Source organism: Prionailurus viverrinus, chromosome A3 (genome assembly GCF_022837055.1).
Source record: "Prionailurus viverrinus isolate Anna chromosome A3, UM_Priviv_1.0, whole genome shotgun sequence".
NCBI classification, from domain to species: Eukaryota; Metazoa; Chordata; class Mammalia; order Carnivora; family Felidae; genus Prionailurus; species Prionailurus viverrinus.
Genome location: NC_062563.1, coordinates 117716262 through 117735057, shown reverse-complemented (window position 1 = coordinate 117735057; position 18796 = coordinate 117716262). Strand labels below are relative to the sequence as shown.

Genomic DNA, 18796 nt, shown 5'->3' with positions numbered 1-18796 from the left:
CAGGATCATGACCTGAGCTGAAGCTGGACACTTAACTGACTGAGCCACCCAGGTGCCCCAAGGTTATGACTCCTGATTTCGACTCAGGTCGTAATCCCAGGGTCATGGGATTGAGCCCTTCATTGGGCTCTGTGCCAAGTATGGAGCCTGCTTGGGATTCTCTCTCTCTCCCTTTCTCTCGCCCTCCCTCTGCCCCTTCCCCACTTGCTCATGCACACACTCATTCTCTCTAAAATAAAAAAAATTAAAAAGCAAAAACAATATTTATAAAAAAGGTTTTCATGTGTTTTGGGGAAATACTTAGCTTTTTATTTCTCCTGAGCTTTGTCTAAAAAGAAAGATTGCATGTCTGTAAGAGACAGTGTGAAACAACATATATTCTTTTTTTTTTTTAATTTTTTTTCAACGTTTATTTATTTTTGGGACAGAGAGAGACAGAGCATGAACAGGGGAGGGGCAGAGAGAGAGGGAGTCACAGAATTGGAAACAGGCTCCAGGCTCTGAGCCATCAGCCCAGAGCCTGACGCGGGGCTCGAACTCACAGACCGCGAGATCGTGACCTGGCTGAAGTCGGACGCTTAACCGACTGCGCCACCCAGGCACCCCAAACATATATTCTTTAATAGCAGTTTGCTAAAAGGAAGTTTTTCCCCCTTCCTCTTTCAAAAAGATTTTTGAAGGTTGAAGTTAAAAAATGTCAGTAGATTGGGGTTCCTGGCTGGCTCAGTCAGAGGAGAATGCAACTCTTGATCTCCGGGTTGTAAGTTCAAGTCCCATGTTGGGTGTAGAGATTACTAAAATCTTTAAAAAAAGGTCAGTAGTTTATATATTAAAAGAAAATAGGCTTTTTGTGATTCAAGGCAATCATTCTAAGTTGCATACAAATACAATAGATAGGCTTTTTTCTCTCTCTCATTAAAGGTGGCTTTCTAGAAGATGACCATAGAGGACCTTCCAGATTTTCCAGTAGAAGGAAATTCTTTGATTGGAAGATACCCATTTTTATTTCCAGGTTCTGATACACCAGTTGTCTTTTCCATTTCTGCAGCACCAATGCCTTCGGACTGTGGTATGTTAAGTAGCCGTATGTATTTTCCGTAGACTGGAGACTTGACTTCTATCTTATGCCCTTTTTGCATTCATAATTCTTCCTAAAGCCATTTGCTGTGGTTTTCATAAAATTGCTAGTTTTCCTTTTTCAAAAATACAATGCCTTTTTCTGCCTCTTAAGCTAAATGCTTTATTTCTGCTGTCTGCATTTTTATTATGTAAAAATGTTCATTTTAAGCACCATGATGGATTTAGAGGATCTTATTTTTAGAATGCAGTGGTGCTTAGACATCTAGCATTCTTTTGCTATTGATGTATTTATTTTGGTTAAATATACTGACTTGCTTAAAAAGCCATGTATTAAGACAAAACAAAATACTGTGAGCTAGCCATCTCTAAGGGCCCTGTTGTCTCTGAAATGCTAGGATCTAATTTACCAAATAATCACTGCTGAAATGATCCAAATTTGGGTGACAGTGTAATAAGTTATGTGTTTCAGTACATAAGCAAGCCGAGTTTGGACTGTCCCAGGTGTCTTCCATTATAATTATAAGGTATACACAAAGACAGTAAAACTTAAAAAAAAAAAAAAGCCATATGCCTGCTGCTAGGCAGGGAGAGTGAGACCTTTCCCTGGAATGTGGAATGGGTTGGCTCATATTTAAATCAGCTCACTTAAATATCCTTTGTAAAATGTAAATTTATAACTATTCTAGTTTTTACTTATTTAGGCTTATTTCCCTAGACCTGTATTTTATCAGATACTGATAAAGGAATAAAAGAAAACAAGGAGATAAATTTGATAGATTTGTTACATTTCTAATTTAGTTAGGATTTTTCAAGTAAAGTATTGGGTCATCATTTCAAATCGTCTTTGGAGGTAAAGATCATGCAGGTTTTATTTTTTATTTTTTTTTGTTTAGAAATGCAATTTTTAAGTATTAGTAGGTATAAAATTATTAGATTGGGAATTTATCTAACTTAGTAATATCGATTTTAATAACTGCTCATCTCCACGTTCAGATTTTGCCTTGTAATCACCAAAAGTATTATGTAGAACCTGAGCCTATATCCTGGGAGGTATTTGCAGCTTTTACAAAACATGGACTGGGCTTATCTTCAGGTATAACAAAATCAGTAATGCAGGAAAAACCTTAACTAAAGCACTTTGTACCTTGCTTATGGTGCTTACTTCGTTCTATCCCAAGTCATAATTGTGTGATCTCTTTACCCAGACCGTAGCTCTTTGGGATGGGGTAGCAATCAAGCTTTGTTTTGGTTTGTCTTAGGGTCAATATAGCCATTTGTTGCTCAGTCAGTGTTTGTTGAATAAATACACTGAATGTAAGGTGATAATGGATATTGACCCTTATGTATAACTGAAATTAAATATTGCTTATATGCTTAGAATTATACATTCTTAGAATCTGAATGGACCTGTAGGTCAGCTTTTCCCTACTCACTTCTTAGGATAAAAATTCTATTTTCAAGATCTCTAATAAATAACCACTCAGTCACTTGGATATCTTCAAGAGTGGGAAACTAATGAAATAGTCCATTTCATGGTTAAAAAGTTTTAGGTGTGATAAAATTGTTTTTGTATTTACACTCAAAATATGTCTCCTGGAAACTTTGGCCAACTGATACTGGTTTTTGCTATGTGGAACACACTTCTTTATATGATAGCCTTCAAATATTTAGAGATAATTTGAATATTTTTACCTAGCTTGTACTTCCGTAGGCTACACGTTTCTGGTTCCTTCATCATTCCCTCAGTGGCAGGATTTCTAGACCCTTTTCATTCTAATTGTTTCCTTCTTAGTACACTGTTGTCAGTGTCCCCTTTAAAAGTGGCACCCTGAATTGTATTTATTAAGTATTTTTTGAGGGCCTGTTATGTGCTAGGTACTGTCCTAGATGCTGAGGATAACACTGACCAAGACAGACATTCTAGTGGGAAAAGATAGTAAATTAATAAACAAAATATAAATATCCCAGTCAATTTTGTGGAGGAAAAAAACAGGGTGCTGTGATAGAGGATTAGTGGAGCATCTATTATAGATGGGGTAGTCATCTGGAGTCAGAGGAAGCTGGTCACAAGAAGATCTTGGAGAGAAGTGTTACAGGCCAAAGAATAGGAAGTTAAAGGCACAGATTTGGGGGAAAAGCCTTTGGTGTATCCTAAGAATTAATGGAAGGCCATCGTGGCTAAGAAACAAAGTGATTGAGGGGCAGAATGACAGGAGAGGAAGTTGGAGAAGAAGGCAAATCTTGCAGGATTATTTAGGCCTTGGCAAGGAATTTGTATTTTATGCTAAGTGTAATGAAAGTGAGCCATTGAATGTGAGGCTGAGAATGAGATTAAAACAAGAAACAAAGAAAGACCACCCTGCACAAACCAGAGCTTATATGTATAGTTCAGTGTTGATTCTCAAGGTGGTTACTCTGTGAGACAATATAAAGACTTTTGAATCTTTTGCTTTGAATACCTTCAGAGCCAGTTTACACAGAGCACATATCACGTGTGTCATAAACTGCACAATGCACTGTTATTACTTTTGTTTAAACAGTGAATTGCCTCTTAAATGGACTTAAGTAATAATAACAAATCTTATTTGCCTATGTAGTTACCATTTTTTCCAGTGTTCTTTATTGTGCAGATCTAGATTTCCAGTCAATACCATCTTCCTTCTGCCTGAAGGGCTTCCTTTAACATTTCATGTAGTACAGGTCTGCTGGTGAGGAATGCTTGCAGCTTTTATATGTCTAAGGACATACTTATATTACCTTCTCTTTTGAAAAATGTTTGCTGAGTATACAGTTCTAGGTTGATAGTTTTTTTTCTTTTGGTGCTTAAAGATGTTGGTCCATTGTCATTTTACTTGCATTGTTTCTGATAGGAAATCTGCTTTCATTTTTGTTTCTCTGAATGTAATGCGTCTCCCCCCACCCCGCCCCCCCCGCCAGTTGCTTTTAAGATGTTCTCCTTATCATTGATTTTTGAGTAATTTTTCCATTATGTGCCTTGGTGTAATTTTTTTTTTTTTTAATGTTCTTGTGCTTGGGGTCTGTTGAGCTTCTTAGACCCGTTGGTTTCACTTTTCATCAAGTTTAGGTAATCATTTCTTCAAATATTTTTCCTGCCTCTGAACCCTTTCAGACACTCCAGTTACATGAATATTAGACTACTTGAAGTTGTCCCACAGCTCACTGATGTTTTTTTCATGTTTTAAAAATTCTGTTTCATTTTAGTTTCTGTTGCTATGTCTTCAAGTTCATTAATCTTTTCTTCTGCAGTGTCTGATCAGCTGATGATCTTACCCAGTGTAGTTTTCATCTCAGATGTTGCTTTCATCCCTAAAGTTTGATTTATGTCTTTTTCATATCATCCATGTCTCTACTTAACTTTTTGAACATTTGGAATACAGTTATAATGACTGGTTTAATATTCTTTTCTGTTAATTGTAATTTTTTTTAATGTTTATTTTAGAGAGAGAGCATGTGAGAGTGGGGGAGGGGCAGAGAGAGAGGAAGACAGAGTATCTGAAGTGGGCTCTGTGTTGCCAGCAGACGACCTGATGCGGAGCTTGAACTCACTAACCATGAGATTGTGATCTGAACTGAAGTCGGATGCTTAACTGACTGAGCCACCCAGGTGCCCCATTGTTAATTATAATTTTAGTGACAACTCTAGGTCTGTTTTTTTTAATTTATTTTTTACTTTTTTTATTAAAAAAAGTTTTTTTTAACGTTTATTTATTTTGAAGGAGAGAGAGACAGAGCATGAGTCGGTGAGGGGCAGAGAAAGAGAGGGAGGCACAGAATCTGAAGCAGGCTCTAGGCTCTGAGCTGTCAGCACAGTGCCAGACACGGGGCTCAAACTCACGAGCTGTGAGATCATGACCTGAGCTGAAGTCAGGTGCTTAACTGACTGAGCCACCCAGGTGCCCCTAAAAATTTTTTTTTAAGGTTTATTTATTTTTGAGGGAGAGAGAGACAGTGCAAGCAGGGGAGGGGCAGAGAGAGAGAGGGAGACACAGAATCCAAAGCAGACTCCAGGCTGTGAGCTGTCAGCACAGAGCCTGATGCAGGACTCTAACTCATGAACTGTGAGATCATGACCTGAACCAAAGTTGGACACTTAACTGACTGAGCCACCCAGGCGCCCCCTCTAGGTCTTTTTCAGTTGGTTATCCCTGATTATGGGTCCTGTTTTCTCCTTTCTTTGCATGCCCGGCAATCTTTGATTGAATGACAGTCATTGTGAATTTACCTGTTCAGTGCTGTGTTTTTTCTATTCCTATAAATATTCTTGAAGTTTGTTCTGGGATGCAGTTAAGTTACTTGGAAATAGTTTGGCCATTTCAGGTCTGGTTTTTTGATTTGTTAGGTACTTCTGGAGCAGTGCTAATCTCAGGCTAATTATTTCTCACTATTCAGTACTCTACCTAGTGCCCTGTGAATTTTTTCCCTAGTCTTTTTGGTAGAAATAGGCACTATTTTAGGCCTTTTATAAGCACTGGGCTCTTATCCTTTTAATCCTTTTAGATGGTTCTTTCTCTTACTTTGGGTTTTACTTGTAAATGTATGTTAAGTACTCAAGAGGACCCTCCATAAGTCTTTGGGGTTCTCTCTCCTCTGATACTCTTCCCTGTGAGCTCTAGCTTCCTTGATTTCCTTGGGTTCTCAGCGCTGTCTCCTCAACATAGGGAGTCTTCTGGGCTTCTCTTGGTTTCCCTCTCTCTGCACTGTAGTGCAGAAACCTGGGACAATCGTAAGACTCACCTTATTTATATCTGTCTCTTAGGAGTCACTGTCTTTCATTGTCTTGATGTCCAGTGCCCTTGAAAACTGCGTTTTATCTATTTCCTTGGTTTTTTTTGTTGTTTCAGATGGAAGGGTAAATCTGGTCCCCATTACTCCATGTTGACATTAAGTGGGTAAACAGGACACCCCTCCACCTTTCTTTAGATTAAAGCTTTTTTTTTTTTTTTCTCTGTATGGGCTCAAACTTTGGATTCAGTTAGATTTGTTACTATGCAGTGTAGCATAGAGGTTAAGATCACAAAACAGTCTGGCTTTAATCCTGACTCAACCACTTATCAGTTGTGTATTCTTAGGCAAATTACTTATTTTTAACTGCCCCTTCTTTGTTCTACTTCCCCTTTGATAAAATGAGAACAATAATAGTGCCTACCTCATATGGTCATTATGAGGATTAAATTAGGTAATATTTATAAAGTGCATAGAACAGTCCCTGGCACCTATTAAGTACTATTTAAATGATACCTGCTATTTGCCATCACCTCAGTGTATAATTACTGAAGCATTGTTATATGCTTTATTATTTATTGGGGTACTGCTCCCTCTTGCTACTCAGGTCATTATTCTTTTTAGTTCAGATGTTCTTGTTTATTTATCTTACATTTACTTTCTAGATTTTTGCTACTCAAAGTGTGGTCTTTAGTCTTGTAGCATTGGCATCATTGGGAGCCTGTTAGGCAATCCCAGGCCCCACTTGAGATTTACGGATCAGAATCTACATAGTAACAAGATCCCTAGGTGATTCCTATCTATACTGATGTTTGAGAAGCTCTGCCAGCAGATGAACAGTAGAGTCATGTTGTATCTCCTCTTACAATAAGTCTTGGTGAGATGATGATTAGAATTGAAATTATTTTAAATAATTGTTTTTGGTAAAATTGACAGTTTTAAATATTTTATTTTTTAGTTCAGCAATGTAATATGTCTTTTCCATTTAAATCCCTCTCCTCTTCCAATTTTCTATAAATAAGCTTCACACATTCATTGGTATGTTTGTTACCTTCATTGATATTATTTGTGGGATTCTTTTCCTGTTGCTTTTCATTTTTTAAAAATAGGAATATAAAATGGGAATATAAAAATGCACAAAATATAATAATAGCAAACATGTAAGTCAAACATATCTACCATCAGAAAGAATAGATATTATATTTTGTCATTTTTCCTTTAGCTCTTGTTTTTTAGTTACAAGAAAATCTTGAAGTTGAAACTCCTTGTTTTCCTTTGGTCCTATTCCCCTTACTCTCCAGAGGTAACCACTATCTTAAATTTAGTGTGATGATTCCAAACCATATTATTATGTACTTATTATACATATGAGCATCCGTAAACAATGTGTAGTACTGTTTTGTGTATTTGTAATTTTATGTAAATGATAGATACTGCATATTATTATGTAGCTTATTGATCAGTATGTTTTTTTTAAGACCTATGCTTATCAGTTAATGACTTAGATATCTTAATTCATTTATTTAGTTGTAAAAAAGCAAAAGAATAGGCCACTCTAATCCATTCCTTTATGGAAAGATGTTTCAGCCCAAATGTTTTGCCGTTATAATAAATGCTACAGTAAGAATTCTTGAATCTGTCTCCTGCAGACACATGCAGAAGAGTCTCTTTAGGTATATATTTAGAAATCTCTCTACTAGAAATGCCCAATGCCTAGGAAAGGGGTTCATCCATAAATATTTATTGAATAGATAAATCAATTAGACACCCCCCTCCCCAATCTAGTCAACTGCTGTTTATAAGAAACATGCCAAAATCTATGTTTAAGAAACCATGCAAGGTGCTTCTCCATGTTGGATACCAGTTCTTTTCTGTGTCTTCCCTTCTGAACCTAGAGGACCATTCTGTTGTCTGAGATTTTGGATAGTATCTTATTCTAGTTTTAGTCTTTCTGATTCTCTTCTAATGGACTGTGGCTCCCCTTTTATACACATCCTTGATTGTGTGCTTTTATACTCACCTTTTAGTTATCCTGATTCTAAAAGTATGAATTATGTGTACATAAGTGTAATTTTGGAAAATATTTAAAAACATAAAGAACATAAATATGAATCCTGCTACTCATGTATGCTGTTAGAAGCTGACTTCAATAGTGAATTCTTTTCGGGAGACAGTATAGTAGAGGAAGGAAGATAGACTTTGGATATAGAACTGGTTTTCCATTCCAGATTTGCCACTCACTAGCTGTGTGACTTTGAGTATGATTTAGTCTGAGCTTTGGTTTCTTTATCTGCAAAATGAGAACAATAATCCCTCCTAGGTAAGGTGTTTGTGAGGACTTGTGTAGTGTTTGGTAAATTGTAAGCACTCAGCAAATGTTGGTTCGCTAATACTTTCCTTCTTTAGATGCTTCTGGTTTTTTAGATTCCCTATCCATTTTTTTTTTTTTTTTAAGATTCTTCAAGATCGTAGAATCTGATTTTCTTCCATTCTCTTTTATTCTCTAGCCAGAGGATGACCAAAGTTGTCTGTGAATCTTAGAAAAGTTTTAAGAGATATTTAGGTCATGTTCAATTTTGCTAATATTCCACGTTTTTACTAATACACATTCTAAAATAAGCCAGTCACTCTGTCCTAAGGTTTCATTTCTGCGTTGCCAGAGACTGTTGCCTAATTGGTTGGCATAGCAGTTCTCCTTGTGCTTTTCCAGTGCGTAAAAAGTAATGCAATGCCTGTTTCTTATGGAAAATTGGGCAAATCAGAGAAGTAAAAAGAATATTTAAAATTATAGACTAGTTGATATTTTGGTATTTTCCCCCTTTTATGAGTGGTTGATGTGAATCTACTGTTCATGATATATTTATGTTGTAAGAGCTGAAAATATTGATAAAATTTGACAAAGTTTCTGTGCCTTAGAAGTAGTTCTTGGAAAATACAGCGTTTGAGATGGGTTGCACTCACATTTTTGTTTCATCTGTAAAAAAAATGTGGTATGAGCACAGAAATCTCGTTCTCACAGCTGTTCAGGAATGCTTCATACTTTTTTGGCGTTCTTGACTTTGGTTTTGAAAATTGCTTAAGGTAAACTTTTGCTAGGATCTAAAAATATTTGTATCATTTGAGCACTGGTCTTATTGTTTATTATTTTCAATATATTTATTTGTAACTTTTAATAAGTTTAATTTATACCTTTTTTTTTTTAATTTCAAACAGAGTTTTCTTTCTTTGATCCTAATGATACATCATGCCAGGAAATTCTCTTTGATCCTAAAACTTCTGTATCAGAATTATTTGCCATTTTAAGACAGTGGGTTCCTCAGGTCCAGCAGAACATTGACATTATTGGAAATGAGGTAAGGAATTCCTACATTTTACATTTGGCATCATTGGGATTGTTAATTGTACAGGTGCTCCCCTTTGAACCCTGCCGTCTGAACGGAAAGGTGGTGATACATGGGAAACCTTTGAAACATTCTGATGTTTGTTCTTGTATCTCCAGGCTTTGCTCAGAGCAGTTGTACATTTTTTCCGTTGTTCCCTCATGCTCCTCATTTGCTGACACCTGGAGCTCTGACGTTATAGACTCTTGATGGCAGCAAGCATTTTCCATATTTCCTTTCTTTGTACAAATTAATTTTGTTAACTTTAAAAAATACACTCTATGAGGAGATTTGATTACCGACATGTGTTATCTATACTTTTGGGTGGTTTGGTAAAGATCTAGGCTTGAGTATAGTTTTTAAAAACATTTGATTTTTTGAAGGAGGGAAGCAAGAGTTACTGGGTTCCTTGACCTGCACATTATCATGTTGTAAGGAGAGAAAGGTTATATATATATTTTCAAATGCCATTAAGCCTGTTAGAAAGAAAATTTTGCTGATCCTTTGAGAGGTTAAGTAAAGTACGTATCTGGAATGCCAGGTTACCCTGGAATCGTCTTTAGGAATTTCCTTCAGTCTGCTGACAGGTTCAGTTTTCATCATTGTTATTGGATGTAGATTTAAAGTTTATCCTTGAGAGAAGCCCGTTCTCAATACTCATTTTGAGAATGAATTCTGATAAGATGGTCTAACCTGGTTCTCAGCATGGGTTTGAAATCCGTTTTCAGTGGCCATGTTATCGTGATATCATCCTTGGTTTCCTCAGATTCTTAAGAGAGGTTGCAATGTGAATGACAGAGATGGATTGACAGATATGACACTTTTACATTATACTTGCAAATCTGGAGCTCATGGTATTGGTAAGTGTGTGGCAAACTACTAGTGGCTTAAGACATCTGTATTTGTGTTTGTATAAGCTGTGTTTATGCCATCCACAGTCCCTGGGAGGGTACCCAGCTGATGATAACAATATCCCCTGAATAGGCAAGCATTCAGTGCTTTTGGGGTCTTCCCCAAAACCTTGTCCCCTTCCCTCCCTTTTCTCAGGGGGGCTTTGTAGTCTCCTGGTACATCCCAGGCTGGTACATCCGAGCAGGCTTCATTGCTGCATGCTCGCTAGGTGAGAGTAACCGGTAACACCCCTAGAACCTTCCCGAGAGTTTACAGCACGGTTAGACAACCCAAGTTGTTTTCCAAGTATCCAGTCCCTACAGACCCCAGCCTTTAGGCCTGTCCGAGGGGTATTTCTATATACATAACATGTATGCACATTTTTCCCAGATTGGTGTTCTGTGCTTTTACCATTGTATAAAACCTGTCTCTATTACTTAACTATATATTGTGAGTCTCTGTCCCTGTTTCAATAGTCTGATATAGACTTCTTAAGCTGTTGATTAAGGACTTTTTTTTTCTACAATCCATCATGGACTGATTCTTTTTGTAAAATAAAGTAAAAATGAAATTATAATAGAAAAATGAAATAAAGATATAAAATACAAGCCCACTTGTGTTTCATAATGCATGAAATTTTGATTAATATATTCTGAAGAAATGATTGTATAGGGAAAAAGAAAAGGGTTATCAAAAGGACAGAGAAATTACAGTTTGGGACTGCTAGTGGTCCACAGAGCACACTGAGTAGGACTAATCTAGTGCATTGCCTTTTTTTTTTTTTTTAAAGTAGACTTCACACCCAGCACAGAGCCCAATGTGGGGGTTGAACTTATGACCCTGAGATCATGGCCTGAGTGGAGATCAAGAGTCAGACACCTAACCGACTGTGCCACCCAGGCACCCCTAGTACATTGTTTTTAATGACTTTGTATAAATATTCCATTATGTGGATGACTTATGATTTATTTAACCAGTTTCTTATTGTGCTTTTAGAACTTTATTTTAGAATGAAATTTATTATTTATTTGTAAAGTAGTTTAGTTTCAGAAATTTATTCATGATAAAAAGTGCCGTGATGAACATCTTTATGGCTAAGTGTTTATCCATATCTCTGAGTATGATTATTTTCTTAGAATAAATTCCTTGTAAGTGAAATTTTTGAGGTGTATGTATATATTTGGTATGCTATTTACTTTGGCTTTTAAAATGAGGTAGTAGATAGCCATCTATTGGAACTGCAGTTTGTACTGAAGAAGAATAATTTAGAAAACTTTCTTTAGGTGATGTTGATACAGCTGTAAAATTTGCAATTCAACTTATTGATCTGGGAGCAGATGTTAGTTTACGGAGTCGTTGGACAAATATGAATGCTTTGCATTATGCTGCTTATTTTGATGTCCCTGAGCTTATAAAAGTGATTTTGAAGACATCTAAACCAAAAGGCAAGTACTATAAGATCACCATTAGATGTTATTGGTTGAACACTTTATTAGTGGCATAAAAATTAAAATTCAAAGAGATTTTGACTTCTAATCCATCTTGTTCCATATGACCTCCTATTCCACGTTTTCTCAGGAATAGTTTAATATTTCTGTTAATTACTGTCATTTCACAAAAGGCTTGGTACAAAGATACAAATTAAAAGTACAAAATAGTGTTCTCTGGGTTTTTATATCTGCAAATTCCCCAGTTTAACATGGATTTTATAAAGTGTAATTGAATCTATGTGCTATATAATTCTTTTCTCTCGAGTAGCCAGAAATAGAGCAATAAAGCTTTCAGAGCTAAGCATTGAAATCATAAAGAATATTTTAGATGGCATTCGGTTCTGAAATTCTGTGATTCCACTAAAGGACACAATTTCAAGGGTTTTTTTTCCCCCTCACTCCTATCTTGATGGTGATACTCTAAAATTGAACATCAGAGTGTCTAAATTACAGTCCTGGTATTTTGACTTTTTCTCTGGTCCTCTCAAGTGGGTTGGTTTTCTTTTGAGAAAAAAAATGAGAGCATGTGCAGTAGTAATACTTAAAGTTGAAGGTGGGCGGGATACAGTGTTCTCCCCGTATGTAGAAGACTTGTTCTATAGGTTCAACAGTTAAATTTCCCAGAATGTTTGTTTCTAACCTGCTTTGTATAATCGTCCATTTTATCTTTAACTTTTACCTTTTAATTTTTGATTGATGTTGGGAAGAAGGGCCTCTTTTGGTAGTACAGTGTCTTGAATAACTCAGGAAGGTCTGTCCTGAGCATGTCTTCGTTGTTTGCCGTTGTTGGTAGGGCATGTGGGCTGGTACGGTTTAGGTTAAGGAAGGATTAGTGGAACCAAGTATTTAAGACCCTTGTTACAGAAAACATTCAAAATGGGATTTCCAACTCTGGAAGATTTCTTGTGTCTAAATATAGCATCTTGATGATTTATTGAAAGGTTATTAAAATGTCCTTAGAATTGCAAGATTCTTTTTTCCTACTATGAAGTCCAAATTCATTTGTTTGATGAAGTATTTTGAATTAATATGATTTGCACACATTTGCATGTATAATTAGTCTTTAACTTATTCCTGATTTGAAAATTCTGCATTATTTTACCTACTACTTTCCATGTAAAAGGCCAGGTAGGAATCTGGATCACTGGAACTACTTGATTCTGCAGTTATGGCAGGTGTCTAGCCATAGAGAATATGTAAAAATGTATGTGGCCATGTTCCAGTAAAACTTTATTTATAAAAACAGATGACGAGTTGTGCTTGGCCCCTGGGCCATTGTTTACTGGCTCCTGACGTAAACCCTTCTACCTCATTGTAGTTGTCATGGCACGTATGCAAGAGGTTAATGAGGGATTGTGTTCAGATACTTTTACAAATGTGAATTATTACCATTAACTTCTTTTAAATATAGTTTAGTTTGTGATAGTTGGAAAGTCTATGATAATATCAGTTCTTGTTGTAACGATATTTTATTGTACTGAGAAAATAATTGGTTGACCAGGTTGTAACATGGAGATTGTATTTGTGAATGGTGATTACATATGTGATCACATAGGTGACAAATATGTGAAACAGTGCTTCTAGCAGGTTGGTTTAAGTCTCATTAAGTGGCTTATTAATGTTCTTCCCCCAACCAAAACAAGCAAACAGACAAACTCAACCTGTCTCCTTTTATATTGTAATAGCTAAATCTAAGTTTTTAGTTAATATACGTGTGGTGTGTCATTGCAGATGTAGATGCCACTTGCAGTGACTTTAATTTTGGAACAGCTCTGCATATTGCTGCATATAACTTGTGTGCAAGTACCGTGAGATGCTTATTGGAACATGGAGCAAATCCTGCATTTAGGGTAAGAGACTAAATTAAAAGTGAAAAATATTAAAAGAGTTAAAATGTCTGTTATCTCCCAGTAAAGAGTTGTATCTGGATGTTGTTATAGAATCTGTATGAGGAAAGAATTTAGATTTTTGTGCTGCGTATAAAGAGTAATGGTGATCAACTTTATCTCAAATAATTATAAGGCATAGCAGTGAATTTCAGTCCCCTTGTATTGATAAGCTCTACAGAATTTCCTTTCATCGGTGAAGTAAAATGTACCTTAAAGTGTTACCATCTTTGAGTTTCAGTATCTTTCATTTAGTTTTTTGATGTATTTATAAAAAGTTAGCTATCAAAAATGCATATGTTAAAGTTATATTTCTATATTAAATTATATTTCAAATTTTTTTGGAAAAACATTCCAGAAAATTTTTAAAAATGCACATTTAGGAGTGGAGTAAATGTTTAAAAATTAAAGGAAAATTAATTTTTTCATGGTAATTGTGTTACTAATTTACAAAGTTAACACACAGGATTGAATTTCATAATTTTCAAATCTTTGATTATTTTATTGTCTTCACAGAGCAGCTCTCAGTGTTCTTTTTCTTAGTATCAACAGCAGTGACTTGCTTTGGTGGGGATTCTTAATGGGGTCTGCGCCTTCCCTTGAAGGGACAGGAGTGGGCAGTGTTTGAAAAAGTCTCTTCCCTCCCCCCTTTTCCTCTCCCCCTCTCCCTTTTCCTCTCGCCCTCCCCGCTTTCTTGTTTCCCTTCTCCCTACTTCTTTCTGCCACACTTTGTTTAATCCCATCTTTGATTAATTAACCCTTCTCCCCTCTTTCCTTCCCCCCCCCCCCACTCTCCCTTCCTCCTTCCCTGTTGTTTATTGGGCACTGGGAGAATACAACAATAAATAAAAGTTTTTGTCTCCAAAGAGAATATAGTCCAGAGGGGAGGATGGACAAGTAATTTTACTGTAGTGTGTTGCATTCAGTGGGTTATGATGCGGGAGTGGGCACGGAGTGCCATGGGGTCACGTACCAGGGGTATCTCTCTAAGCCTTGGGAAGGCTTTCTGGCAAAGGTGACATTGAGCACTTAAACATCATTAAGAAGTAACGGTTAGAGGAGGGAGGTACGAAGAGCGGTTTAGGCAGAGAGGAGAGTAGCGTGCACGAAGGCTAGGAGATGATTGTGCAGTTTGGTTGGAATGTGAGGGGGATGTGTGTGTGCTTTCCCTAGTACAACTGTTGACAAGACCTCATTAGTGGAGAGAATATTTTGAATTTAGTAAGAGGCAGTGAGGCATGCCATTGAGGTAGATTACCAATTCAAGCCAGAAATAATAATAGATTATTGTATTTTGAAGATTAATACTTAAAAAAAAAGCAGCCAACATGTGGGTCAGCAGTAGTCCCTGGCTCATACTGTGATAACCACAATTTTAGAAGAAAATGGATTTCTATAATTAATCATGAGCAAGCTTTCTTATGTTAGCATGACATCATCACTGTTATTTTATTATTATTTAGTATTTTTTAACAAGTTTTATTTGCCACATTTTCTAGGAATTAATGTTAAGTGTGTGACTTACTCTAGAGAGGTGAGGACTTATAAATCTAAAGTAAAATAGTCATTGTAAATATAGTTTGCAGCTTATCAGTACGAGGTTTTAAAATATCCCCCCCTTTTGTATCAAGAGTACATATTTGTGTTATACACACCTTTATTATATTTTGTATATTTTCTTTGAAATCTGGGATTAAAATAGACCCATCACCGTCTCAGCAATTTGATAACAAGTCTTCCTACCATATGTTTACTTAAGACCAAACTGACTTGAATTTTAAAACAAAAAATGTGAGGCACTTGCAAACTAAGTGTGTTCTAAAAGCCTCATATTTTCACCCATACGGAGCATTTGAAGATAATCAGTAGAGAAGACAAGGAAAAGAAGTTTCTCAGCAAAAGAATCTTGATTCATCTTATTAGAAGAAGATTACAGTCTGGAAGCATGTTTATCGAATCCAAGTGTTTTGGTTAGGGAACACAGAAGAGAGATACATGTTTGAGGGAAGGATAGCCCTGAGTAGGAGAAATTCTCGACTGAGTCTAGCAGGTCCTAGACATGGATTCAAATGTCACCTCTGCCAGGAATCACGTAAATGACTTTGAGTGAGTCATTAATCTTTTCTCGCTGAATTTTCCTAATGGGCAAAGTGGAAACAGTAGTAATATTCTGTGTGTTTAGTTGGTTATTGTCTCTCCTACTACAGTATATAAACTCTCCATGGGCATGGATATTTTATCTGTTTTATTCGTAAGCTTTTTCTTGATGTGAGAATCAAATGAGACAATTTATATGATAGGATTTGGTTATATAAACACCATGCAAATGTTAGTGGGCTCGTAACTGACCATTTTATCTTGTTGCAGGATAAATCCAAGGATGCAGTCTCTCCTTTATAGTGAGACCAGAGCTGTTTTCTTGATTATAGCCCAAATTTAGAAGTGTTGAAACTATAGTTTCTATTCCTGAAATCTGAGTCACTCCATGAGTGGGCAGGATGGGTCAGGTCACAGAGCCGAGGCGGCGGCTGTGGAATAGTGGGCAGAATCTCGGATCTGGGGTTGGGAAGCCAGTCGGTGCTGTGACTTCTGTCTCCAAACCTGCACAGCCAGGCATGCTGTCCACTCATGACCTCTGCATTTGCCCTTCCCCGAGCCTGGGCCGCCTTTCCTGACCGGCTACCCTGCATGGTACTCCCACACCTGACTCCTCGGGCCTCGGCGTCAGTGCGTCTTAGCGGTGCATCCTTCCCTGACCACTGTGCATGCATAGACACTGCTCTCCGGGTCTCCACCTCCTTTCCCTGAATTGTTTTTCTCTCTCTGCCACTTTTTACCATTTAAGATAATATATCTTTGACTCGTTTGATTGTTTGTAGTCTGTCTCTCCCACCAGAAGATGTGCTTCTTGAGGGCAGGGTTTTTTTCTCCTCACTGTGGCGTCAGTAGCATTTAGAATGGTGTCTGGCATGTAGTAGATGTTCAGTAAATTGTCTGAATAAATATACGAGGAATGAGTTTAACTTAAATTTTTAAAAACTTTTTTTTTTTTTAATAATTGTGTATGACCGTGTAGAGCTTTGGAGTAGATACGAATTGAAATTGTTCTCTTCTACTTGTAGAACGACAAAGGACAGATCCCTGCTGATGTTGTTCCAGACCCGGTTGAAATGCCATTAGAAATGGCCGATGCCGCAGCAACTGCTAAAGAAATCAAGCAGATGCTGTTAGATGCGGTGCCCCTGTCATGCGACATTTCAAAGCCCATGCTTCCAAGCTATGATCGTGTTACTAGCAAGGCGATGCTTGCATCACTCGGTCTGAAGTTGGGGGATCGTGTTGTTATTGCAGGACAGAAGGTACAGTAAGTAACTGTGGTCTCTAAAGCTGTGTCTCAGGTCATAGTGTTTGTGGCTTGGGTGCCAAAGGTATATACAGTGTGGCCAGAGTTGGGAGTTTTTTTTTTTTTTTTTAAAAAGTGCATTGTGTAAGTAGAAGCATACTTAACGGAAGCTGTGAAGCTTAGATGCACGCTTACTATGAAGTATGATCTAAGAATATAAACGACTTGGACTTAGTGATGAAGATGTCTTTGCTGGAATGGGAGGGCTGGAGTACGGAAGAACTGTTACGTGAATTCAGAGGCGTGAGCTGAGACACTGCTGAGCCCAGAGCTATCTCCTTGCAGCCCCCTGCAGTCTTAGTGGGTTTTCCCACTGTGACTACCTGGCACAAATGGAACAAAGAAGACCCTTGCTGTTCATGGGTGTTTGGCCTTGAGATCCCATAAATAGAGAAATCTTGGATATTCTTTTAACCTGATAATAAAAGTGTATGTGGAAAATAGGACCTCCCCTCCTGGCCTATTGAAGATGCTCTAGATGCCTCTTTTTCTCCAAAGCCCCTGTTTCCTTTCAGCACTTACTTGTTGCCATTCTCTCTTTTCTAATACCTCATAAGGAAGGGCTGTTCCTTTTTCTTTTTCTTTTTTTCTTTAGCTTTGGGGCTAATGGGGAGCGTGGTATGAAGAATGGAACAGGGCATCCCTGCTTGCCTATCGAATTTCCTAACACAGTTATGTCTAAATATTTGGGTGGGCTTATGGGGAGGGTGATGCGGGTTCCTCAGAAAACACCAAAATCGGGAAGTTGGATTTCCTGAGCAAATTGTTTCAAAAAGGAAGGTAAACTACAAACAAATGATTATGTTGAGAAGGACATTTATCAACTTCCAAGAGAATGTATCCATGGGACATTGGTTAGCTTTTATTATTGTTATTATTTTTAACTTGGGATTAATATTCAGCCTCCTTAGTCTTCCTGTCTTATGCTTGAGAATGGGTGTTTAGAAGAGTTATTCTGTTGTTTTATTTTACCTTTAATTTTGGATAATTTAAAGCTATACAAAAGTAGAAGCATATAATGAGTGTGCATGTGCCAGTCAGCTGGTTTAACTTGATCACTTCACGGCCATCCTGCTGCCTTTATTCTTTCTCTCAGTTTGCTGCTTTGCTGCTTTGCTGCTTGTCTTTTTATCCTCTTAGGGATGTCTTTCAAGGAGCAGAAGTTTTTTGTTTTTTGTTTTTTGTTTTTTTAAACGTTTATTTTGAGAGAGAGAGAGAGTTGGAGCAGAGAGAGAGGGAGAATCCCAAGCAGGCTCGGAGCTGACAGGCTCTGATGTGGGGCTCCGTTCCATGAACTGAACCATGAGATCATGACCTGAGCTGGAATCAAGAGTTGGACACTCAGCCAACTGAGCCACCCAGGTGCCCCTCAAAGAGCAGAAGTTTTAAATTTTGATGAAGTCCATTTTATCAGCGTTTCCTTATTTGGATTGTGTGTTTAGCATAGCTAAGAGACTTTCCACTATGTCATAGTACAGTAGAAGATAGAGCACATATGCTTTCTCCTAGAAGTTTATAGTTTTAGGTTTTACATTTAGTTTGTATTTAATTTTGAGTTAATTTTTGTGCAGAGGGCTAGGTATAGAGTTGCTTTCTCTCTTTTTTTTGCATTTGATGATCTGTTCCAGCACCATATTTTGACAAGACTGTTCTTTCTCTCTCGAATTGCCCTTGCCCCTTTGTCAATTGACCTTATGTGTATGGGTCTTTCTGGATTTTATTCTGCTCCATCGATGCAATGATTATCCTTTCTTCAGTACTACCCTGTCTTAAGTGCTGTAGCTTTATAGTAAGTCTTGCAATCATTTGTTGTTAGGCCTTCAGTTTTGTTTTGTTTTTAGTTTCTTTGTCTTTCCATGTACATTGTAGAATCAGCTTATGGATTTAAAATCATACAGAAAGTCCTGCTGGGATTTTGAATAG

General features: G+C 37.2%; 1 protein-coding gene across 8 annotated transcripts in view; it reads left to right on the top strand.

The window, feature by feature from the left end:
* The window catches only part of CLIP4 (CAP-Gly domain containing linker protein family member 4), a 98990-nt gene that overhangs the window by 22433 nt on the left and 57761 nt on the right, over positions 1-18796 (top strand). For all 8 annotated transcript variants that reach the window (XM_047852176.1, XM_047852181.1, XM_047852179.1 and 5 more), the window contains exons 2-7: positions 922-1069; positions 9037-9176; positions 9970-10063; positions 11378-11539; positions 13316-13434; positions 16593-16829. In XM_047852176.1, coding sequence (XP_047708132.1) covers positions 937-1069; positions 9037-9176; positions 9970-10063; positions 11378-11539; positions 13316-13434; positions 16593-16829 — 885 coding nt within the window. In that variant the 5' untranslated portion in view covers positions 922-936. The remainder of the gene's footprint in view (positions 1-921; positions 1070-9036; positions 9177-9969; positions 10064-11377; positions 11540-13315; positions 13435-16592; positions 16830-18796) is intronic.